The 26,405-nt window shown below is 42.4% G+C and overlaps 1 protein-coding gene across 1 annotated transcript in view; it reads right to left on the reverse strand.

Moving 5' to 3' along the window:
* Nucleotides 1-6,215: 6,215 nt before the first annotated feature.
* The window catches only part of SLC1A6 (solute carrier family 1 member 6), a 31,667-nt gene continuing 11,477 nt past the window's right edge, over nucleotides 6,216-26,405 (reverse strand). The window contains exons 5-10 of the mRNA XM_004478072.3: nucleotides 21,017-21,059; nucleotides 20,146-20,489; nucleotides 18,283-18,516; nucleotides 16,925-17,119; nucleotides 7,860-7,994; nucleotides 6,216-6,766 (exon numbers count right to left, since the gene is read on the reverse strand). Of these exons, the coding sequence (XP_004478129.2) occupies nucleotides 6,577-6,766; nucleotides 7,860-7,994; nucleotides 16,925-17,119; nucleotides 18,283-18,516; nucleotides 20,146-20,489; nucleotides 21,017-21,059 (1,141 nt within the window). The 3' untranslated portion in view covers nucleotides 6,216-6,576. The remainder of the gene's footprint in view (nucleotides 6,767-7,859; nucleotides 7,995-16,924; nucleotides 17,120-18,282; nucleotides 18,517-20,145; nucleotides 20,490-21,016; nucleotides 21,060-26,405) is intronic.

The raw sequence follows: 26,405 nt of genomic DNA on the forward strand, positions 1-26,405 counted from the left end.
AACTCCATAGCTAACATAATATTCAATGGTGAAATCCTAAAAGCTTTCCCTCTAAGACCTGGAATAAGACAAGCATGCGGACTCTACCACTCTTATTTAACATTCTGTTCAAAGTACTTGCTTGAGCACTTAGGCAGAAAAAATTTAAAAGGCATCCAAATTGGAAAGGAAGAATTAAAATTTTCACTATTTGCGGGTGACATGATCCTATAGATAGAAAGCCCTGAGAAATCTACAACAAATCTTCTAGAGCTTACAAATGAGTTCAGTAAAGTGGTAAGTTATAAGATTAATGTGCAAAAATCAGCAGCATTTCTGTACGCCAAAAATGAGCAATCTGAGGAGGAAATTTTTTTAAAAGTCCTACATAAAATAGCAACTAAAAGAATCAAGTAACTAGGAATAAATTTAACTAAAGATGTAAATGACTTGTACACAGAAAATTGCACAATGCAGTGAAAGGAAATTTAAATGGAAGAATATTCCCTGTTCAGGGACAGGAAGACTAAACATAATTAAGATGTCTATCTTACCCAAACTGATTTACAGATTTAAAACAATCCCAATAAAAATTGCCACAACATTTTTTGATGAATTGGAAAAGCTAACTATGAAATTTATCTGGAAGGGCAAGAAGCACTGAATAGCCAAAGACATACTGATAAAGAAAAATGAAATTGGAAGAATCACACACCTGACTTTCAAACATACTACCAAGATGACAGTAGTCAAAGCTACATGGTATGGGCACAAGGAGAGACACACTGGCCAATGGGACCAAACTGGGAGTTCTGATATAGACCATTGCATATAGAGCCAACTAATAGACAAGGCCATCAAGCACATTCACCTGGAAGAGAATGGCCTCATCAACAAATGGTGCTTTGAGAACTGGATATTAATATCCAAAAGAATAAGAGAGGAACTCCATCTCACACCATATACAAAAACTAACTAGAGAAGGATCAAAGGTATAAATATAAAACCAAGACCATAAAGATCTTGGAAGATAGTGTAGGGAAGCATCTACAGGATCTTGTAATAGGAAATGGTTTCATGAAGTTTACACCAAAAAAAATGAGCAATGAAAAATAGTAGATAAATGGGACCTCCTCAAAATTATAAACTTTTGCACCTCAAAGGAATTTGCCAAGAAAGTGAAAAGGCACCCTTCAAAATGGCAGAAAATATTGGTAACAATATATCTGATAAGGGTCTAATATCCAGCATATATAAAGAAACTCTACATCTCAAAAATAAAAAGACAAGCAACCCATTTTAAAAATGGGCATGTGACTTGAATAGACACTTCTCCAGAGAAGAAATACAAATGGCTAAAAACCGCATGAAAAGATGTTCAACTCGCTAGTTATTAAGAAAATGAAAATCAAGACTACATGAGATATCTTCTTACACCCATTAGACTTCTGGCTATTAAAAAAAAAAAAGAAGGCTACAAGTTTTGGAGAGGATGTGGAGGAATGGGAACTCTTATCCACTGCCAGTGGGATTGTAGAATGGTACAGCCTCTGTGGAGGACAGTTTGGTGGTTCCTCAGAAAGTGAACTATAGAACTGCCATATGATCCAGCAATCCTAATGCTCAGTATATACACAGAAGTATTGAAAGTAGGGACATGAACAGATATATGCACACCAATGTTTATAGTGGCATTATTCACTATTGCCAAAAGTTGGAAACAACCCAAATGTCCATTGACAGGCGAATGGATATACAAATTGTAGTATATACGTACAATGGAATAAACTCAGCTGTAATAAAAATTGCACTATTAACACATGGAATAACATGGATGAATCTTGAAGACCTTATGTAAAATGAGGCAAGCCAGACATTAAAGGACAAATATTACACAATCTCACTAATGTGAATTAGGCAAATTGAGCAGATTCACAGAGCTAGAGTTTGGAAGATAGGTTTAAAAGAAACAGAAAGGGAGAAGTTTGTGAGCCAATGCCCATATGGTCAAAATCTATGATAAGGTGGAATAGTGTAGTTGTGCAGTAGATAGGCATAACAGTGGTGCAAAGATGCTATTGGGCTGGGAAGTTCTGATTTGTGAGGGGGGTAGGGTGGGGAGGGTGGGTTGGGATCTTCATGGAACTGAGGTGAGGGTTGGAAGAGGGAGCATGTGAAGTCTGGGGATTTACAGGTATGAGGTTGAAACTACAACGTTGGCAATGTTCTTTTGGCAAATACTGGAGTTGATGGGTGTATGCCCAGGAGGTTTAGGTCTTTGGAGTGTCCATGTGCCAGTTGGCCCTGAGTCTCAGAGGAGTTGCAACACCTACTCTCCATTTCACTGGATTCACCCAGGACAGATAACAAGGAGATGATGATGAACAATGACCATCCCAGGGAGCAAAGAGAATCTGCAACTGAAAGTGGGATGGTGCCATCCATCTACCCCATGGGATCTCAGTTGGAGGTGGAGTGGACATTGCCATCGCAGGATCCTCAGGATTGGGGAGTGAACAGTGAACTGAAGTGGACTTGCTGGTGTTCTGCTATAGACTTGTTGTGGTTATAGCAATGGAAGAACTTATATCATTGGTTTGGGAGCAGTGGCCACTGGGGGTTCTGGGGTAGGGAGAGGAAAAGGCAGGTGTAGTATGGGGGCATTTTGGGGATTTGGGAGTTGTCCTGAATGACATTGCAACAACAGATACAGGCCATTATATATCTGTCCATAATTACAAGATTGTGAGGGAAAGAGTGTAAGCTACAATGTAAACTATGGTCCATGCTTAGTGACAATGCTTCAAAATATGGGGACCTCATATTTTTTTAATGTAACATTTAAAAAAATGGAGACAAAAATAAAAAATAAATTTAAAATAAATTTAAAAATATGTTCATTGGTTGTGACAAATGTGACACACTAGTGAAGGATGTTTGTTTATGTGGGAAAACATGGGAGGGGTGGGCAGCAGGGCATATGGGAATCCCCTATATAACTTGTGTAGCATTTATGTAATCTATCTTTTGAAATAACTGAAAGATATATTTTTAAATAAATAAATAAATAACTTATAAAGAAAATGGAGCTGGCAGACAATTCCACATTGAAGGAGATGGAGTCGTGGATCCTTTGACAGGATATGCTTCCCCAAAAAAGACCCCTCTAAGATTGCAGGCTTCTACCATAGGGCGACCTGGGGCTGATGGGAAATTTTTGATATGAGACCAGTAATCCAAGCACAGATCCCTGTAGGCAAATGTGGAGAAGGAATTTTCATAAGCAGAGCATCCTCTTTGCATGGACTATTTCAAGTCTCTGATACTAAGCATCTCAGGGTGACGACAAATAGATTCACGGAAATCAGAGCCCCTTTCCCCACCTTCCTGCAGTTGCTTAGTCCCCAGACTTCTCTTAGGGTCCCCAAGTACATGGAGGGGTACCAAAACATACTTGCTCTTAGACATCCCTCTCTCCTGGAGTAGGTGCTCAAGTGAAGTTTAACTTGATTTAGAAAGAAAGAAATATCTTGTTTCTCAGATAGAGAGCCACAGAGTTTAGTTATTATACCTATGACATCTAGACTCATGTTACTCTTTGTTACATTCCTTGTGTTTTTCCCAAGCCTTTAATAAAGTTCTCCTTAAATGTTCTGCCTGGCTCATTGGACTGCAGGAAATAATTGTGATGGTTATGTACCCCAAACTTAGACATGTTCTTGGTCTTGATCTTAATCTGTGGGTATGAACTCATGGTTAATAGGATCTCTTGAGGGTGTTATTTTTAGTTAAGATGTCGCCCAAATGAAGGAGGCTTGGTCTTAATCCAGATTACTGGAGTCCTATGAAAGCAGAAGAAATTCATAAATAGTGAGAGAAAGCCACAGAAAGAAGCCAAAAGCTGAAAATCAACAGAACGTAAAAGGAAAAGGAGAGGACACTGCCATGTGATGGGAAAGGCAAAAAAGCAAAAAAAAAAAAAAAAAAAAATTGCAGCCATCCAGAATGCTACTGACCCCAGAAGGAAGCAAGTCTTCCAGCCTCTAAACCATGTTGCCAAAAAATTCCTGTGGTTTAAGCCAACTCATTGTGTGGGTCATAGTAGCTGGGAAACAAAGACAATAGCACTAGTAAGTCCATGTCTACTTTGTGTAGCAGAGAGTTGCAAAACCCCCCTGAAAACTGCATGGGAATAGCCAGGCCAATCCATCTCAGGAGTCAAGAATTGGAGCTACAAGACCTAGACATCAGTACCCATAGGAAGATTCTTCCTCAATTCCCAACCATGGCATTTGTGCAATAAAGAGTTAACTCAATAGGCTTGGACTATCCAGACCCTGCACAATGCAAAGAAAAACCTGGCCCTTGACCGCTGGTAAGTTACCTCTAAACCCTTGGAATACCCTACCTGATAGAAGTGTCTATGTTTACCTGGGGCTCTAGGGCACATTGTATCAGTTTAACCTCTGTGGGGATGGAAACTGTAATTAAGGTCATGCAAGTATTCCATGTGTACAGGGCAAGCCCCCATTAAAAACCCTGGACACTGGATGGATGGATGGATGGATGGATGGATGGATGGATGGATGGATGGATGGATGGATGGGCAGATTGAGATATGAATAATAGATAAGATAGATGATAGATAGATAGATAGATAGATAGATAGATAGATGGATAGATAGATAGATAGATAGAGTGGTAGTCTGGAGTTTTATGTATCCCAGAAAAATATGTTCTTAAAACTTATTGTGATTCTAGCAATGGAAGTAGAGACGGTGGCCACTGGAGGTGCTGAAGGCAGGGAGAGGAAAAAAGACGTTAATGTGGGAGATTTTTAGGACTTGGAATTGTCCTGAATGACATTGCAATGACAGATACAGGCCATTATACATCCTGCCATAACCTACAGAATTGAGTAGGTGAGAGTGTAAACTACAACATAAACTATAATCCATGTTTAATAGCAATGCTCCAAAATGTGTTCATCAATTGCAATGAAAGTACCACACTCATGAAAGAAGCTGTTAATATGGGGAAGGGTGAGAGGTGTGGGGATTGGGGCATATGGGAATCCCTTATATTTGTGTGTGTGTGTCACATTTTGTGTAATCTAAATATCTTTTTTAAAAATCAAGAATATATTTTTTTTAAAAGAAAAACCTAACCCATTTCTGTGGGTTGGAATGCATTGTAAGTACGACCTTTTGATGAGGTTACTTCAGTTAAGGTCTGTGGCCTACCTCAATCTGGATAGGTCTGAATCCTAGTACTTGAGTCCTTTACAAGAGAATGAAATTCAGAAAGAGGAAAGGTCCATAGAGGGAGCAGCCAGAAGCTGAACATTAATGAAACCTGGAAGAGACCAGGAGGCACCACCATGTGCTTTACAATGTGACAAGCTAGGGGCCAAAGATCACCAGAAGCCAGCCCCAGAACTCCACAGTCTTCAGAGAGACTTGATGATGCCTTCAGACTTTCTCAATGCCTCAAAACTGTGAGTTTATTATTTAAGCTGAACCATTGCATGGTATTTCCTTGAGCAGCCAAGCAAACTAAACAAATAGATGGATAAATGGATGGATGGATGGATGGGTGGGTGGGTGGATGGATGGGTGGGTGGGTGGGTGGATGGATGGATGGATGGATAGATAGATAGACAGACAGGCAGACAGACAGACAGACAGATAGATAGATAAATAGATAGATAGATAGATAGATAGATAGATAGATAGATAGATAGATAGATAGATAGATAGATAGATAGATAGATAGATAGATAGATAGATACAGCAGTTGTATAAAAATGTTAAAATTGTTGAATCTGAATATCTGGTGGGGGGGGAGTATCTCTGTATGAGTTTTGTATTATTTTTGCAACTGTCCTGTTCAAAATTATTTCAAAATGAAAACTCTTAAGGGAAAAAACCACCTGGACACCAAGGCTCAGATGAGCTTCCCAGGTTGACAATACTTTGTGCCACACATTTTTACTAAGTGAACTAAGCATATCTACACAATTCCACTGGATGAGAACAATTGGAAGCTTATGCCTGTTCTCTCCTGGTCTCTACCTTATCTACCTTTTGCCTTTGATGATTTTACCTGTACTCTTTCACTGAAAGAAACCATAACCATGAGTATCGTGACTTTTCTAAGTTCTGTGAATCCTTCTAGCAAATCAATAAACCTGAAATTGGTCTTGCAGGCCCCCAACACAGAAGGTGTGGATACTGTTTTATTATGAGAAACAATGGTTTTCCTTTATTCTCTTCAGGTCTGCCACTCCTTGAGAAAACGAGGAATATGCACTGGCTCCTCTTCTCTGTTGAACCTGAAGCCTCCTTTCCCCACAAACCCCTAAATTCATTCCCTCCCCTTCCTTGCTCGCCATCTTCCCTCAAGTTCTCAGCATGCTCAGAGAGAAATGAAGATGTAGGACATCTGTCATTCCTGCTCCTTTATCTCAGATCTCTCCCCCAAAGAGGTGAGGCAGAACTTGTATGATCAGTATCCGGTCAACCAGGCAGTGGGTGTTCCCCCAGACTCCCCTCCCCAGCCCCCTTTCCTCCTCTCTGGGCGGCAGAGTGAACATCTTCACATAGCACTCTCGTTGCCTCCCCGTCCTCTGGATGCCCCCTTCTCCTGCAGCGACTTGTAGGGCTTCCCCAGGCTGGGAAGAGTAAGCTCAGCTTCCTGCAGCTCCAGCTCCCGCTGGGACAAATGCTCAATGACAGCTGCTCCAATTGAATCCCCCAGGACATTGGTCATTGTGCGAAGTCGATCACTGGTGGAGGGGAAGGGAAGAGAGAAGCCATCGTTAGCTAGGGTTTGAAGATTGCCCCAAGGGAGAGAGTGCACGGGTTGAGGAGGGAACCCCCTGTGCCTGGAGTTGGGGGTCTGCATTCCAGTCCAACCTATGACCACACAACCACAAGTTAAGTCCCTGCATCTCTGTCAGTTTTCCCTCCCAAATACAAGTTGGACTGGTTGTGAGATGTTCACACTTGTTCTTAACAATGCCACTACTTTCCTTTAAAAAAAAAAATAGAAATATTATGTGGTTATCTGGTATAGAAAATTGCATAGAGGACCAGAAAGATTTGGTCTGAGGCAATGAGGCATTCACCAGGGCAAGCTGGAAGCTCCAAATACTCCATTCAGATGTGACTCAGTGTCCTGAGTGGTGCTGCAGGGACAATTGCTGGACATTGTATGTCCTCCCATGGCCCACTGGATGGAATGTGGGAGAGTGTGGGCTATGGTATGGACCACAGGTCATGGGGTGCAGCGATGCCCAGAGATGTACTCACCAGATGCAATGGATGTGTCATGATTATTAGGGAGAGTGTTATTGTGGGGGGAGTGGTGGGGTGGGGGCGGTGGGGGTGAATGGGGACCTCATATTTTTTGAATGTAATATTTTTTTAAATGAATAAATAAAATAAAATTTTTAAAAAAATGTGACTCAGGTCCAGCTGACAGGTGGGGGTGAAATCCACTGTTTCCACACCCTCAAATTTTTCAGGAAAATCAAGACCCTTGGATATTTTTAAATGTTGGAACTTCTAAAAATAACGTTTCAACCGTATTTGCCTCATGTTTCCCCTTTGTGTGACTTCTACATAAAACAAATACAAGGGGAGCCTTTCTGGCTGATGTTAAAGCCCCCAAAATTTGCCTCCTTCCTGGCCTACTTCCCAGAGTTTGAGATCTAAAGGACATGGCATGTACTATTCCCCAAGGCTCCTCTTTTAACTCTAAAATTCTAGAACTCTGTGTCCTTAGTTGAGTTGAGGACCCATAGTTCAGGGACTCTCTGAGGGAAACTGGGGGGTGGAGGGGACACAGGACCAGGGTCCAGCCTGAAAACCACTTACAGGAACCAATCCACAGCTATGATGAGCGTGATGTCTTCCGTTGGCAAGCCAACAGATGTGAGTACAATTACCATGGTGACAAGACCAGCCTGGGGGATTCCAGCAGCCCCAACACTGGCTGCTGTGGCTGTGATGCTGCAAGTGGAGAGAGAACAGAGGGAGGCAAGAGAAGGGAAGGGAAAGATGAGGAAGAGAGAGGGAAAGGACACAACAGATGGAAAGGATTCAGTTTTCCAATATCTTACTCATAAATAAAAAAGCAAAACCCAAGCAAATTTCATTGATTGTCAATGTAGACGAGACCCCTCTTCCTTTGCTGGGACATGATTGTATTGGATATGTAGATGAATGCATAGGTTTTTATCAGGCTTCCTCTGGAGGCTGCAGAAATGCACAAGCCTCAAGCTGAGCAGCAAGTGTGACCCAAGACAGTAAGCTCTTCATAAGCAAGTAAGCTGGAAGCAACAAGCCAGGTTCAGCTGATGAGAACAGAACTCCAGAAGGCGGGCCATGTTTAGAGCCAAAAGGAGAATGACCTGGAAAGGAAGGTTCAATGCGGATCAGCAGAATATCCCTGTCTACATAAAATAACATGACTTTAAAATGCTGTTTGACCTAATGTAAGGGGGAAATGGAAAGGAGAAATGAGTTTATATGGCTACAAGTCTCTAAAAAAGAGTCTGGAGGCTGTCAGAAGGATTGCCCTTATGCACAACTGAGCAGAGTCTAAGAGACAGATAAAGTAGATACAACCCCCAGGTATTGGTTCCTTTGAGGGCTAAAGAGATCCATGGGTGCTATGGTCATGGCAGATGGGGTTAACTGCCATGTCAGATGGTCCTCCTTTGGAGCTGGTGTTTATGCGAGATGAATCTGGACTCAGATGGGATCTCTCTTCATAAGACTTTCATGCTACTGTGCTGGAGTTGTAGTTGGTGTTGGGGTTTAAGATATATTTAGGGGATCTGAATCTCTGGACTGACAATGTGATAGCCAGGCCCTGAGCCTCAACAGACTCCAGCACCTACAATCTGATTTATTGGACTCATCTCACTCAGCTAAGATGGAGTTGAAGAAGGACAACCACCACACCATGGACCCTAGAGTGCCTACAACTGAAAGCGGGAGGATTGCATCCAGTATCCATGTGGAATCTGAGCCTCCTCTTGACATAGAGGTGCAATGGACACAACCAATCCAATGTCCACAGAGAAAAGGTGGCATTGGAGTGGGAAAAGTGGACATGGTGGCTAATGGGTATGGGGAATGGCAGGAAGAGACGAGATGTGGAGGCGTCTTTGGGACTTGGAGCTGCCCTGGATGGTGCTTCAGGGGCAATCACCGGACATTGTAAATCCTCACAAGGCCCACTGGATGGAATGGGGGAGAGTATGGGCCATGATGTGGACCATTGACCATGAGGTGCAGAAGTGCCCAGAGATGTACTTACCAAATGCAATGGATGTGTCATAATCATGGGAATGAGTGTTGCTGGGGGGGGAGTGGTGGGGTGGGGGTGGTGGGGTTGAATGGGTCCTCATATATTTTTTTTAATGTAATATTTTTACAGAATCAATAAAAAAATTAAAATTAAAATTAAAAAAAAAAATAGAGCCAAAAGGAGAAATTGCCTAGGGTGCTGAGATTTTTTTTAAATATGCACTTTTGCAATGAGATAACACACTCACAAGTATGGCTATTATTTTTAAAATGGAAACAAACAAGTGTTAGAGAGGATGCCAAGAGATTGTTGGTGGGAATATAAAATGATGCAGCTTCTATGGAAAGCAATATGGTGGTTCCTCAGAAAGTTAAGTATAGAACCACAATATGACCTGGAAATTCCACTCCAAAGTATATAATTGAAGAATTGATAACAAGAGTTCAAACACATACTTGTACACCAAAGTTCATAGCAGCATTATTCACAATAGCTCAAAGTGGGAAACAAACCAAGTGTCCATTAACAGATGAATGGATAAACAAAAAGTGTTCCATCTCACCCATGGACTATTACTGGGCTGTAGGAAGGAATGAAGTTCTGAGAAATGTGGCGGCGATGACTGGACCTTGACATTATGCTGAGTGAAATAAGCTAGGCACACAATGGCAAATATTGTATCATGTCACATATATGAGGTATATAGAAATACCAAGTCAGAGAAACAGAAGGTAGGTTAGAGGTTACAGAAGGATGGAGGAGGAGGGAAGGCAGAATTTTTGCTTGGTGGGTATAGTGTTTGTAAATAAAATTTAATTTAAAATAAAAGTGTTTGGGAAACTAAGAAGCAGAAATGAAAGACACGATGGCCACCATCAAGGAGAGGGTCAGACTGGATCAGGCATGGGTTAGATTTTATCTCCTGCATCAGCTACGATTCCTGTAATGATGTGTAAGGGTTCAAAAGTCACTGAGCTTGCCAGGAAAAGTGCTACTGCACATAGCTGCTGCCCCTTTTCCTAGTGGACTCTGAAGCTCTTTCCCAGATTCTATCATAAATATAGGGCCACTCGGGATCCTGAGTTCAGATAATGGCTCTATCAGAATAATGACTGAAAGCTGGAGTTAAGGAATTGAGAAAGTGCTTGGGAGTCCAGCAGTCTCCATTAACGAGATGTAGACCTGAACATAAATTCAGAGTCTCTGTTTCTTCATCTGTAGAATGGGAGATACATACCTACTGTGCATGGATGTTGAGAGTAATGAATGAGATAGCGCCTGGTTAACAGGAGTACCATTCACAGCTTCCTAAGTGACATAGTCTATCTCCTCCAAATACTAGCATCTGGCAAAAAAAAAGTGATCAGAGGACACCCTCTGGAGGCAGGCAGTTCACATTGCATGAGATGAGCTAATTCCACCTTAATCCAAGAAGCCAACTCAATCTACTTTGAATTAGATTTAGATTATGACCAGCCAGCCAATAACTATCTGCCACTAAATTTTGAAGCAATACCTGGAGGATCTCAAACTGCCCATCACCATCAAGATTTCTCCATAGATTCCCAGGAAAAAAAGGAGTATACCTGGAAATTATGTTCCATTCATGAACATCCCTCAGAGGGCTCACATTCTTACCCCTTTTGATGACTGCGCTACTCCCAATTATGTCAAAGTTTCCCATTAGAAGTGCTCACTACAATGCTTGGGACTTGATCTAGACAAAGAAAAACCATGTTTCCTTGAAGTTCTTTATGTCTTCTTCCCTGCATCCTTGGTTACCCCTAGAAAAGGCTTCATATATCCCAGCAATCCATTGGTAAATGCAAGGAAGATTGTTTGAAGATCCAATGTAAATCTCTCGGTTGTGTGACAATGAAGTAGCTGGAACCAGAGACTTCCTCTCCCTATAGCAGAAAGGGCTGAACATGGCCTCAAAATCCCACACAACCTCCAGGTGCTAACAATCCTGGTGCCTAAAGGTAAACTATATCCTTGAAAGTCCCCTGAGCAGCAAGGAATCAGTTCAGGACTGCTGTCCCCATTTACAGGATGGTATTGCAGGACTTCTATAAAAATAGAAAAGACTCCATCCTGTTGCTGATGACAGTTATAAATGTTCCCACCGAGCCAGCTTTGTACTATGCCATATGACATTGTGGTACACACCTTTATTAACAATCTTCATGTGAACAAAGAAAGGCAGGCAGATGTTGGGGAAGGAAGGATGCTCTGCTAAAGAGCATGAACTCTGCCCTCTTAATATATAGGTGGAGTGGACATCACCATTGCAGGGTCCACAGGATGGAAGAATAAAATATGGATTAGAGTGGACTTACTGATATTCTCCTATAGAACTATTGTGACTAGTAATGGAAAAAACTGTAGCATTGATGTGCAGAACTTGGCCATGGTAGCTTGCTGTGAGCAGGGAGAGGGAAGAAGAGAAGTGATGTGGGGGTATTTTTGGGACTTGGAGTTGTCCTAAATGATATTGCAGGGACAGATGCTGGACAATATATATGTAAACTATAACCCATACAGTGCATCAGTGCTCCAAAATGTATTCACCAAATGTAATGAATGTGCCACAATGATGAAAGTTGTTGATGTGGGAGGAGTGGGTGGTGGGGCATATAGGAACATCATATTTTTTAATGTAACATTTTTTGTGATCTATGTATCTTCAAAAAAGAAACAATAAAAAAATTTTAAATAAAGAGCATGGGCTTTGGAATCTAGGTTTCCCTGAGGTCATCAGCACTTTAGGTATGAGGTTTTTATTTTTATATTATGAAAACAATTTCATCATGTCTTCATATCTTCAGAGAAAAGTTAAATGAAGGCAATAGAGTTGAAAATACAAAAAAAAAAGGAAAGGAATGGCTAAAACAGTGGGAAGATAGTAGGGCTTGGATGCAGAAAACTATAGAGGAATGTGTTTTGAACAGAGCAAAAGAGTCCTGTTTAAACTGCTTCAGAGGAAAGAAGTGCAGGTGGATACACATAGTAATAAATTTGAGTCATGGGAGCAGAATTCTGGATCTATCTTCCAGCATGGATTATCTTCCCGAAGTAGAAGGCAAGAACTGCCAAGAGAAAGGGAATCAGAAAAAGGTATTTGGACATAAAGAGAGTTTTAGGATGACTGCTGAGGGATGGGTAAGGGGCCAGTGCATAACATAAGGTTTCTCAACCCTGGCTGTACAGTACAATCACCTGGGGAGATTTCACAAACATTTGATGCCCCATACACACTCCACTATATTGAAGTCAGAACCGCTTGGAGTACCAGGATTCCAATGTGTGACCAGGGCTGTGAATCATTTGCATACAGGGATTTCTGAGTGTAAATGTGCCAGTCTGATGATTAAAGCATCATCTTGTAGTGTTGTCACTCTCCAGAATGGGTAGAAATTTCTCTAACTGGGCTCAAACATCTTAATATAGAAGGAGATAAAGTGGATGGTTGAGTTCCCAAAGTTAAGGATGTGGAGATCATACAGGCATATCTAAGACTATGGAGTAAAGATATGAAAGACACTGGAAAGAAAGTGAAAGAGTGAAGTGCCACACTCTGTCCTGTGTGCCTCATAACTTATATGTGGTCCCATCAGAGTCACATGAGAGCTTGCTAGAAATGCAGAATCTCTAGTCCCACCTCAGACTTACTGAATCAGACTCCACTTTTCAACAAAATCCCCAAGTGATTTTGAGAAGTACTGGACCAAAATACATAGGAAACAAAATGAAACCATAATGAGGAGAAATAGAGGTGATAAGGAATTGATGGTTCTCAAGGGATTGAAGAGCTTGTGTAGGGAAAGTTCAAATGAGAGGTGAAGGGGTCAGAGGTTGTGGCTACACCATGTATACTAAATATGTCAGAGCAGACTGAGAAAGTCCAGGGAATGGCCCCAAAGGTAGGTTGTTGAAATGGAGTGGACTGAGAGTCATCGAGTTCAGAATATCATGAAACTGAGGCCAAGGTGATGGCTGGGTCATCTGTTTGGATGCTGAAATTTCTCAGAGTGATGCTAATAAAAGTAATGGAAAAGAAAGCTATATGAAAGCTATATGACTCCTCTGGACTCCCAAAGTTATTAGACTATTATAAGCAAATAGCCATTTTTCTTAATTTGGCAAAGGAGGTGGCAGAGCTATGCACAGAAAATTATAGAATGGCATGCAAATACCACAAACTATGAAATATTTGCTACATATCTGGCACACAGCAATTGCTTTGTCATCATCATTACCATCACCATCATCTCACCATCATCACCAGCCTCACCATCAATCAACACATCATCAGAATCATCATTACATGATCAACACCATAATCACCATCATTACCAACATCACCAACATCATCACCAATATCATCACCATCACTATAACCATCATCACCATCATCTCCCCATCATCACCATCAGTCAACACATCACCATTAACAGAATCATCACTGTCATCACCAGACTCATCACATGATCATCAACACCATCATTACCATCATCATCGTAATCACCATTACCACAATCACCATCATCACCATACTGTAACCATCACCATCATCACCGCCATCAAATCAACACCCTCACCATCATCAGAATCATCTCACCATCATCACCATCACCACCACCATCAACAGCATCACCATCATCATGTATCTTTTTCCTTCATTAGACTGGATCCTCCTTCAGCCCAGGAACCTTCTTATTTTTCCTGCATCCTTGGGTCTCCACGCAGAGCTTGACATATAGAAAGCTCTCAACACTCAATTTTGAATGTTTGCTGTTAATTTGAAATTCTTGGTTACAGGGACCTTCCCAAGCTTTCCCCTGCTCTCCTTTCCAACCTCATCTCCTTCTATTCCTCCACATGTCCTCTAGGTTCCAGCATTGATAAAATACTCTTGGTTTCTTTAAGGGCTTAGTTCTCAAACTTTAGCATGCATCATAATTTCTTGGAGGGATGGTTAAAACAAGGACAACTGGGCACCATCAAGAGTTTCTGATTTGCGGGGACTGCAGTGGGGCCTGATAATTTACAATCCAACAGACCGTGAAGATGATGGTCCAGGAACCACACTTTGAGAACCACTGTTCCAAGGTGCCGTAACACTTTTGACACACCCCATTCCTTTCACCTGGTTCATTCCTACTCCCTCTTCCAGATTCAACTTGGTTGTTACCTGTCCATGAAGGCTTCAGTCACTGACTCCTCTCCAAAGCTGGACCAAGTGCTGCTCCCACATCATGTGGCTTCCCCAACACAGCACTTACCACACCATATGGGAATGTTGGTGCACTCATTTTTCTCCCCTAATATACAGTGAACTCCTTCTGGGCTGAGTCTGTGCCTTTCATACCTTTGGGTCTTCCAAGCGCCAAACACAGTGCTTGGCACGTAGACACCAAGTGACTGAGCAAGGAAGGAACAAAGGCAGACCTACATCCACAAAGCTTTCCAAGTTTGCTTTGTCCAATAAAATGGAGACATAAGCCAAGAAACCAGCCCCTTGGCCTCCATCAGCAGAGACATCAGACTAGGCCTGTCTTCACCCCCCAAAAAAGTCCCTGCACAAGGACAAGAGTCTTGAAGATTTGCTCCCCTGCCCGTTCCCCAAGCCCTTTTCCAGGAGTTCATGCTGGCTCTTACTACCAGTAGCTCAAGTCATGAGCAAAATCCTCAATGGCCCCTTCCCAGATCTCTGAACTGCTGCTTTATCCTATTTTCAAAGAGGTCCAGTGCAGATCCATGAGTGTTTTCTTCCACTGTCATGTCCCCAGCATCCAGGTCTCATACAATAATAAGTGATCAATAAATTTTTGCTGATCAGTTGAACAAGAAGCTATTCCCCAACAGCCAGAGACACTTCTGAGACCTGTTTTAGGGGCTGAAGACAATAGGCAATTCCAACGCCATGAGTTCCAAGTGTCCTCATGGCCAAAGAGGCAGAATGCGTTTGCTTAGTGTGGAACAGAATGAGATAGGGTCTGTGAATCTGAAGCCTCTCACCTGGATAAGAGAATATCAGGGAAACGGACTTTGGCCCAGTGGTTAGGGCGTCCGTCTACCATATGGGAGGTCCGCGGTTCAAACCCCGGGCCTCCTTGACCCGTGTGGAGCTGGCCATGCGCAGTGCTGATGCGCACAAGGAGTGCCGTGCCACGCAAGGGTGTCCCCCGCGTGGGGGAGCCCCACGCGCAAGGAGTGCGCCCGTGAGGAAAGCCGCCCAGCGCGAAAAGAAAGAGCAGCCTGCCGAGGAATGGCGCCGCCCACACTTCCCGTGTCGCTGACGACAACAGAAGCGGACAAAGCAACAAGACGCAGCAAATAGACACCAAGAACAGACAACCAGGGGAGGGGGGGGAATTAAATAAATAAATAAATCTTAAAAAAAAAAAAAAAAAAGAGAGAATATCAAACCATTGCTCACATGTACCCCTTCTTCCCAACCCCTCCTCAAACCCCTTCCACCTTTCCTCCCACCTCATACTCTACGCTTTCAATCCAGGAATCAAGGTGCCTGGGTCCATCTCTTCCCAGTATAAGACCTTTGGCAAACGACTTACAACTTGCCTAACTTCTGTTACCCATTCTCTAAAACAGGAATCACAGTTTTACCCACCTCGTGGAGAATGGTGAGAGTTAAATAAGTAAAAAGAAAAAACACTTTGCACAAGACTGGTTATAGAGTGTTCATTAAATTCATTCTTTCAACAAATATTTATTGAGCATCTACTATGTGCTAGACACCTAGTAGAAAATCCCTGCCCCAACAGGGCTTACATTCTGGTGAGGGAGGAAGACAATAAAGAAGATATGTAAAATATATACTAAGGCAGATGGTGCTAGGAGGAAATAATCCAGTCTAAGAAAGGCCAGATGTGCAATTTTTTTCTTTAAACTTTATTTTTCAATTGCCTAGCAGGAGTTTCTGATGCCATGTGTTAAAGGATCTATGCTTAAATATTTATTAAATTTAGGAAGAAATAGGTCATAACGCAAGCATTTTATTTTCCTTATATCTGAAGTTTCCTTAAAAGCAGAGGTTGTTGATTTAATATACTTTTTGGGGGGTAGGGGGGGTGTTAGGAAACACTCCCTATGTTTTCTTTTCTCTACGCATTTTTTTTTGTCTTTATTTTTTTAATGTTACTGGATTTGCAATTTTAAAGAGAGTGTTCGGGAAAACTCTCCTGCAAAAGAGACTTTGGAACAAAGACCTGAATGTTTGCTAATATTTTTATAATGATAAAGTAAGAACCTCTGAATAATGAGGCCCAGGAATCTGTTTATAACAAGCATCTTGGGTTACTAGAATATACCAGGCCCAGTTGGAAAACACTGGAAAAGGGATCTCCCACAATAACTTGTGAAAGAAGAATTAGCAAGACCATCTTGCCAGCTCTAGGCAGGTTCAACATCCCATCTTTAGCCTCATCTGGCATCAGTGTCTCTTGTCACATCTCCCTCCAACCTCTGAGATCTCCCTTGACATCAGGATGGGACTCCCTCCTTTCCTCCATGATGGGGATGAAAGTGGGTGTCCAAGCCAACCCCCTCTTGTTGGGTCTCACCTTCTGGCAGGACCAGGTCCCACCCAAAGCCGTCTCACCTGATGGTTGTGATCTGGCCCAGGTTGAGCTCATGGTTGTTGACTTGGGCGATGAAGATGGCGGCCAGGGCCTCGTACAGGGCAGTGCCATCCATGTTGACGGTGGCCCCCACGGGCAGCACAAACCTGGTGATGCGGCGGTCAATGCCCAGGCCCTCCTCCAGGCAGCGGAAGGTGATGGGCAGTGTGGCGGAGCTGGGGGAGAAAGCCCCAGAGGCTGAGATTAGGGGGTGGCAGGGCTGGGATGAGCAAAAATGGGGCCAAAAGAGGGTTCCCCTGAGAATATCAGGGAGCAAGAACAAGGGATAAAGGCAGGACTATAATGTTTCAGAGGCTGATAACTGTGTGTGGGAAAGGGGGGCTTCTCATTATATAGGAAGCATGCAGCAATGGGGTCCACCAGGCTGAAGGTCTCTTGACACTTAAGCCCAATCATTTAAGGATAGTCCATGACACTGGTCACCCTGACTATTCACTCCCCGAAAGGAGAAGACCTCCTTGGGGCTAATATAGGGGTGGGTGTTATAGTAGACTCTTATTCCCCATTCCATGTTTCCATGGGGAGCAACTTCAGCTTTACAAACCTTCACAGTAGCTCCATCCAGCCACCCCCTACTAATTTCCAGGAAAGAAGTAATTTCATTGACTGAAGAGTTTAGTTGAAGGAAGTGGGCATCTCATTTGGAGTCAGTCTGTCCATAAAACACGTGTTCTGGTCAGTTTTATGCCATCCAACTGAGAAGCTTGGACTCACAGAGAGGGACTCCGGGTGTCCAACTCTACAGTGATGAGGTGAGTGTAATTCTGGGGTGCAGTGGAGTGGTAGCAACCTGCTCAGCCACAGATTTAAGGCACTTTCTCCAATCAGTTTTATGGTCAATAAAGATGGCATTTTTCTCCCTCTCTTTGGCCCCTGTGACACCACTCAGATTGTTTTAAATTTGGATAGGAGAAGGGAGTGCTCTTTATGAACCACCTAAAACAACAGAAAAAGGAAAAAGAAGCCGGGGAGTGGTCCAAGAGGCCATCTCAAAGGTAGAAGAGAACCTCTGAACTGGAAATTAACTAAGAACATGGGGGCATGCTGGAACTTTGTGTTAACCTCAAAATTGGCACCTGGTTCACCTCCATGTAAAATGAGGGAACAGGAAAGAAGACAGGGGTCAGGAGAACCAGCCCAGGACAAAGGCCAGCCTCCAAGTGTTTAGCCACCTGGAGAACTTCAGAAAACCCCAACATTATCACATAATTCAGAAGAGGTTGTCTATGGTGGGGAGAGGACAGGAATCCTAAGAAAGTCTCCATGAAAGACAAGAAGTTGGCCTGGGGAAGGCACCATTGGTGGGGGCAAGGCATACCTGGAAGACGTGCCCATGGCAGTAATGAGGGCCTGCAGCATGCCCCCGATGAAGGGGAAGGGGTTCCGGTGGGTGATGAGGAAGTAGATGAGGGGGAGAACGCCACCGGCATGGAGGAACAAGCCCACGATGACGGTGAGGGTGTACATGCCCAGCTGGCCCCCTAGGACAGCCATGTCTTCCATCTCCAAGATCTTCCCAGCAATCAGGAAGAGGATGCCCACAGGTGCGTACCTGAACCAAGCCAGATACCTGTCAGTGTCCCTCCTGACTTCTCCTACAGTTCAGGTGGCAGCTCCAAGGTTTTGCAAAATGCTTGTCCATTTGTTGCAAAACTGGAGCCAGGCAATGCCCGCCATACCAGTCCCCTATTTTTTATCTCCCCAAAGATAAAGAAATGGGGCTGGATTCCACAAAAATATCCCACCTCCCTTTCTTCCTGCTTACCAAGAGCTCACACTCAGACTGCAGCACAGTTCCTGCAACTTCAAGACATACAATCTTATCAGGTCCACTCCTGCAGTTAAGCTCCCTCACACTGTTTTTAGGACCCCTCCCTACCCATGGTCCAGACTTTTCTGATCTCAGGCCTGGAGAATCCTTATTCCCTGCCCCCAAGTCTGTGCTCCACATTTGAACCCTTAATGCCCCTATTCTCCTTCCTCTGAGCTCATATTCTTCCTCATTTTACCATCCTTGGGCTACTGGCTTTCCCACCAGCATCTCTGACAACTTGTGCTAAATCAGAATCATTTATCCATTCATTCAATAAATATTTACTGAGCACTTACTATGTTCCAACACACTCCCATCTTCCTGAACTCCTCACCACTCTCCAAACAACTTGTATCCTTTCCAGCTTTGCATATTTTCTTCCTTCTACTTGAAGTACCACTTCAATCTTACTGTCATGTTGAATTCCTACTTATTTTTCATAGCCCAGCTAAGAGGTCACCTCCATGAAACCATCCTCACTGTCCCAGATGGAGTTCACCACACACCCCAACAGTATCTGGTCACTTCTCCACCTTCCCAACTCTTTTTTATGGCCCTTTGCTATAGAACCTACTACTTTGTATCATATTTATCTGTCAGTGTCCTCTAAGACTTTGTGAACTCTCTGAGGACAAGAGCTGAATTCAATTTATCTCTATATTCCAGAATTCAAGATAAAGTCTGCCTGGGGGAATGTCTGCTGAATGAGTGAAGGGTCTGAAGGAATATAAAGAATTAATAAATGCATTGATTAAGGAATAATTTGGAGATGAATAAATGAGTAAGCCATTAAGCAAGTAAGATATGAATGAGTGGTCAAGTGAATGAATATGTAAGTTAATGAATGAATGAGTGAATGAAGGGAATATGTGAATGAGTGAATAAGAGAATAAAATGCATAGATGAATGCACAGGTCAATGAATGTGTGAAAAAATAAATGACTTAGTGAGTAAATAGACAAATGACTCAATCAGTGGTTTCACTAATGCATGGACGATTTCATGAATGAATTTATGAATAGAATGCTTGGATCTGTAGAAGGATGAATAAGTGAACAAATAAATACACAAAGAATGGAAGAATGAGTATAAAGGAATAAATAAGTAAATGAATGATTTGACCAATGCTTAGAAGAATAAATAGATGGATGAATAGATGATAGATAGATAGATAGATAGATAGATAGATAGATAAAGAGGGAATGGCCAAGTGAATAAATAATTGCAAGAGAGAATAAGTTAATAATATATGAATGAGTGGGTGAATTAACCATTGCATAGAAGAGTGGCTATGTCCAATATCCCCAAGGACCCCTTCAACAGCTGCCCCAAGCCTTTACTTTCCACCAGGCAAAACCCAGCACTCACCAGATAATGATGCCCACCAGCCTCATAATAGCCTCATTGAGGCTGTCGAAGAAGTCCCGCAGGACTCGTCCCTTATGCTTCATGCCACCGATGACCAGCCCAAAGGCCACAGAGAAGACCACAAGACCCAGTGCATTGATGCCATTGGCTGAGCCAGGCACAGGCACGGTCTCCTCAAAGCTCAGCACCTCCTGCAGGGTGCCCAGGGCTCTGGTGACATTTTCCAGGAGGCTAGTGCTGTTCTCCACCGAGGACGGAGGGGACATGGAGGCACCCAGCTCAGACCCGTTCTCTGTCCTCACGATGGTCCTGGTGACCACCCTGGTGCTGTACTGTGTCTTGAACTGAAAATAAAGATAAATTGAGACCATCTTGAGTGAATGAATCAGAAAATAAAATACTTAGATGAAGGTGTGGCTCAATGAATAAATGACTTAGAAAGCAATTAAATAAATGAGTCCATCAGTGGTTTAATTAATGCACTAAAATCATCTAGAGAAATTTCTTTGGAACACCAATTCCTGGTTCCCACATCCCTGAAGAGTCTGGTTTGCAGTGGGGCCCCAGAAATTGCTTTTTTTTTGCAAGCTCTCCTGGTGATCTCAGCCAGATTTAGGACCTCTCCAAACTCCACTGTAGGAGTTTCATGGGCAGAAATTCTGGACTCTCTACTCCAGCTTAGGAACCTTTGGCTCACATCCTTCTCTCTAACTGTCCCTCGGACATCAGACCAATGATAAATATATTCTTTTTGCCAGACTCTTCAAAGGCTCCCCTGCCCATTGCTCCCTCAGGCCCCTCTTCTTCCCTTCCCAATTCAGCTCCCCCCACCCTCCATGCCTCCTTAATCGAACTGCACTCTTCCCCTGACCTGTTTGAAGCAGGCCTCCACAAGGTTGGGTGGAAACATATTTCTGCAGAAAAACACAGAATGAAGGGAAGTGGTTAGACCTTAGAAGGGAGTGCTAAAATGATGATGATGATGATGATGATGTCAGTGATGAGGAGGAGGTGGAGGAGGAGGATGACAATGGCAGCCAGTTTGAAAGCCTCTAGGCAAGGAAGTGAGCCAAGTGTCTCATCTATATTACATCAATCCTTGTTATTTATGGATTCTGTATCTGCAAATTTGCCTACTCCCAAAAATGGATTTGTACTTCTGTAGTGACTCATGGACATGCACAGAGTGGTGAAAAATCATTGTCACCCCATGTGCAAGTTCCCATAACAGGTAGAACAAGACAATGCTCTGTCTTCTTGTTTTAGCTTTCATGACATAAACGAGTATGCTTTTCATCATATATTCTGTGCCACATTTTTCATATTGCTGTGCTTTTTGTTGGTGATTTCTGTTTAAAATGGCCCCCAAGTGACTGAACTGTTGGGTGCCTACAGATCCATCCCCACCATGCAATAGCATAGGAGGTGGCTGGTGTTTCCTTGGCCTCTCTGGGCAATGGCAGGCACTGTCAGCCTACATAAACTCAACAGTTGGGCATCAGTGGTTTTGTTCCCACCTCCTAAAGGACAGAAGAAACAGTACTCCCTCAGCTTCTCAGGGCAACTGCAGGCACATTCACCCCACATGAGTTAGATTGTTGGGCAATCCAGAAGGTCCATCCCCAGCCTGACAGGGAGAGGGGGTGACTACGTCAGTCTACCTGGGCAAATGTGGTCATTTTGGACCCACATAGCATAGATTGCTGCCCACACCTGCAGCTCCATTCCTACCCCAGGCAGGGGAAGAAGGGGCATGAAGCTTCATCAGTCTTTCCAGGCAACTACAGATGGTCTTGGTTGGCATGAGTTGGATTATTACACACAACTGTGGTTCTGCCCCTACTCCTGGCAAAGGAGAAAGGTAGGAGAAACTTCTTTGGTCTCTGGGGCAGCAGGGGCAGCTTGAGCCTCCACAGCTTACAGCACCAATTACATCCTTGACTCCTACTACACAACCAGCAAGGGAGAAAAGGAAGAAGATCCTAAACTACAGAGAGAAACTGTACCCAGAATAAATACATCTGGTAAGCCAGATTCCAAGACACCAACGAAAAACTACAATTCATACCAAGAAACAGGAATATATAGCTCAGTTAAAGGAACAATAAATTCAGTGGGAAGGCTAAAAAGACTAAGGATATTAAGAAGACATTGATGGGAAGTGGACATGGCTCCACTGATAGAGCATCCCTCTACCATATGGAGGGTCCAGGGTTCGATCCCTAAGGCCTCCTGACCCATGTGATAAGCTGGTCCATGCACAGTGCTGCCACGTGCAAGGAGTTGCTGTGCCAAGCAGAGGCACCCCCACATAGGGGTGCTCCATGTGCAAGGAGTGCACCCCACAAGGAAAGCCACCCCACGTGAACAAAGCGCAGCCCACCCAGAAGTGGCACTACACACAAAAAGAGCTGACACAGCAAGATGACACAAGAAAAAAGAGACCCAGTTTCCCAGTGCCACCTAATAATGCAAGTGGATGCAGAAGAATACACAGTGAATGGACACAGAGAGCAGACAGCAGGGGGAAAGGAGAGAGAAACAAATGAAATAAATCTTTAAAAAAAAAAGAAGTCATAGGATGAGCACAAAGAAGAATTTGAAAGCATATATAGAAGAATATCGGATCTTATGGAAATGAAAGGCATAATAAATGAAATTAAAAATACACTGGAGCAGGAAGTGGCTGAGGTTCAATCAGTTGGGCTCCTGTCTACCATATGGGAGGTCCTGAGTTTGTGTTCCAGAGCCTTCTTCTGAAGGCAGGCTCGCCTGCATGCTGCAGATTGCTGCCCAGCCCACAGACACCACGGAGCGCCTACTGGCCCACAAGCACCACAGAGTGCCACCAGGCCTGCAAGCACCACAGAAAGCCGACTCAGCAAGGTGACGCAACCAAAAAAGGGAGACAAGCAAAAACGTAGAAGAGCATGCAGCAAATGGACACAGAGAGCAGACAGCAAGCAAGCCACAAGGAGGGAAGGGAAATAAAAATAAATAAATACAGACAGAAGAATGCACAGCGAATGGACGCAGAGAGCAGACAGCATTCAAAAAGCCACAAGGGAGGGGATAAAAAATTTGTTTAAAAAAATATACTGGAGCCACATAACAGTAGATTTGAGGAAGAAGAAGAAAGTATTGGTGATGGTGAAGACGTGGCCTCCAAAAGTAAGCATACAAAAGAAGAGATGAAGAAAAGAATGGAAAAAATTGAACAGGGTCTCAGGGAACTAAATAACAGCAAGAGTCATGCAAACATACATGTCATGGGTGTCACAGAAAGAGAATAGAAGGGAAAAGGGCAGAAGGAATATTTGAAAAAATGATAGAATATTTTCCAACCCTATTAAAAGACATAGATATCCATTTCCAAGAAGCAACTTTTACTACACACTTATACTCCCATCCAAATAAATCTGAGTAGACCAACTCTGAAACAATACTAATCAGAATGCCAAATGCCAAAGACAAAGAGAGAATTCTGAGAGCAGCAAAAGAAAAGCAATTCTAAAATGTAAGGGACACCCAATAAGATTAAGTGCTGATTTCTCATCAGAAACCAGGGAGACAAGAAGACAGTAGTATAATATATTGAAGACACTGCAAGAGAAAAACTTTCAGCCTAGAATCTTATATCTGACAAGACTGTCTTTCAAAAATGAGAGTTAATTCAGAATATTCACAGATAAACAGCAACAGAGAGAGTTTATAACAAAGAGACCAGCTTTGCAGGAAATACTAAAGGGTGTGCTACAGTCTAAAAACAACAGACAAGAAAGAGAGGCTTAGGAGAAAGTCTAGAAATGAAGATTATATCACGAAAAGTGTCAAAAGAGTAAAAATAAAATATGGCATAAAACTCAAAGGTCAAAATGGGTAAAACAAGAACTGCCTCTACAGTAATAACATGGAATGTTAATGGATTAAATTCCCCAAACAAAAGATATAGACTGGTGGAATGGATAAGAAAATATGAGCCATCTATATGCTGTCTTCAAGTGACTCACCTCTGACCCAAGGATACCAAAAAATTGACAGTGAAAGGCTGGAAAAAGATATCCATGCATGCAGTAACAAAAAAAAAAAAGCTGGAGTGGCTGTACTTATATCAGATGAAATAGACTTTAAAAGACACTAGTAATGTGCAATCTGAGGAGGAAGTCAGAAAAATGTTCCATTTATAATAGCGATTAAAAGAATCAAATATTTGGGAATAAATTTAACCAAGGATGTAAAGCACTTGTATTCAGAAAACTACAATGCGTTGTTAAAAGAAATCAGAAAAGACCTAAATAATTGGAAGAACATTCCATGTGCATGGATTGGAAGACTGAATACCATTAGGATGTCTATTCTACCCAAATTGATATACAAATTCAATGCAATCCTGATAAAAATTCCACAAGCATTTTTTAAACAAATGGAAAACACAATTGTCAATTTTATTTGGAAGGGTAAGGGACCTTGAATAGAAACACTGAAAAAGAAAAGCAAAATTAGTAGACTCTCACTTCCAGACTTTAAATCATATTGCCTAGCTACAGTGGTAAAAACAGCATGGTGCTGGCATAAAGATAGACACATAAACCAATGGAACCAAACTGATGGTTTAGAAGCAGGCTGTCACATTTGTGGTCAAGTGAATTTTGACAAGCCTCACAAACCCACCCAGCTTGGACAGAGCAGTCCATTCAACAAATGGTGCTGGGAGAACTGGATATCTAAAGTCAAAAGAAAGAAAGAGAACCCCTATCTCACACCTTATACAAAAATTAACTCAAAATGGATCAAAGCCTAAATATAAAAGAACCGTAAAGCTTCTAGAAGAAAATATAGGAAAACATCTTCGAGACCAGGTGGTAGGTGGTGGATTCTTCGAATAGATAAGAGGAGGGCTGAGAAGGACTACTGATGCTTAAAATATGTCGAAGTTTTAATTAACTTGACTGTAAAAGTGTGGAAATGTATCGAGTTGATGGTAACACATTATCGTGAGTAACAGCTGGTTTATAAATGGGAATGTGGCTGTCTAGGGATGTAAATATCAATTGAAAGAAAGCTAGAGCATAATCCAGGGACTAAATAACACAGTGAACCCAGAGGTGGATGATAATTGTGGTTGATGTTACAAATGCAAAAGTGTCCTTCTGTGAACTAAAGCAGATGTACATCACTATTGCAAGGTGGTGGGAATGTGGAGAAGTATTGGAAAAATACAACTAGAGTGGCCTATGGATTGTGGTTAACAGCAATACTATAATATTCAGGCAAATATGCCAAACATGTACTATGTTGCTAATGGGGGAGTATGGGAAAGTGTGCCAAATGTATGCTATGGACCATGGTTGGTGGTCCACAGTGTGGTGTGCTGATGAAGGGGTGTTGTATGGGAATGCTAAACATGTGCATGATTGTTTTTGCAAATTCACAACTTCTGTAATAAAAAATATATTTTAAAAATTAATAATAGGGTGGTTTGGGGGAAATACAACAAATATAAGATATGGACTATAGCTGCTAGTAAGATTTTGATGATATTCTTTCATAATTTGTAACAAATGTCTCACAACAATGCAAGGTGTTGGTGGTGGGTTGGTGCATGGGACCCCTGTATGATGTTATGCATGTTTGTTTTGTAAGTTCACAACTCTTAGTATACATTTATTGTTTATGTATGTTCGTGTATGAATGATATACATCAATAAAAATTTTAATGGCCTCCAACTGTAGTGCTGATGTGCTGTCTAGTGTTCCCAAGTGCAAAAAGGCTGTGATGTGCCTTACACAGCTGGTCTTGATTCTGTCCGGCAAAATCTTGACTCTTCTATAAGTATAATTCACCCACCAATGGAAATTGGGATCACCAGGCAAACACCAGCTGTTCTGACCAGTCCCGAGATCCTGCAGCAAAAGGGTCAAAATATCCTATTCTATGGTGCAGCCACTGTGGAAAACAGTGTGGCAGTCCCTCAAAAAGTTAAACATAGAGTTTCTATATGAGCCAGCAATTCCACTTCTCGGTATATACCTACAGTAAAGAAAAACAGGGACTAAGACAGACACTTGTACAACAATGTCTGTAGCGGCAATATTCATAATTGCCAAAAAGTGGAAATAATCCAAGTATCCACCAACAGAAGAAAAGATCAACAAATTGTGATCTATTCAAACAGTGGGATATTACTCAGTCATAAAAAGGAATGAGGTTCTGATAGAGGTGACAACATGAACTTCGAAACAATAGGCTCAGTAAAAAT

Source organism: Dasypus novemcinctus, chromosome 30 (genome assembly GCF_030445035.2).
Source record: "Dasypus novemcinctus isolate mDasNov1 chromosome 30, mDasNov1.1.hap2, whole genome shotgun sequence".
Lineage (NCBI taxonomy): Eukaryota > Metazoa > Chordata > Mammalia > Cingulata > Dasypodidae > Dasypus > Dasypus novemcinctus.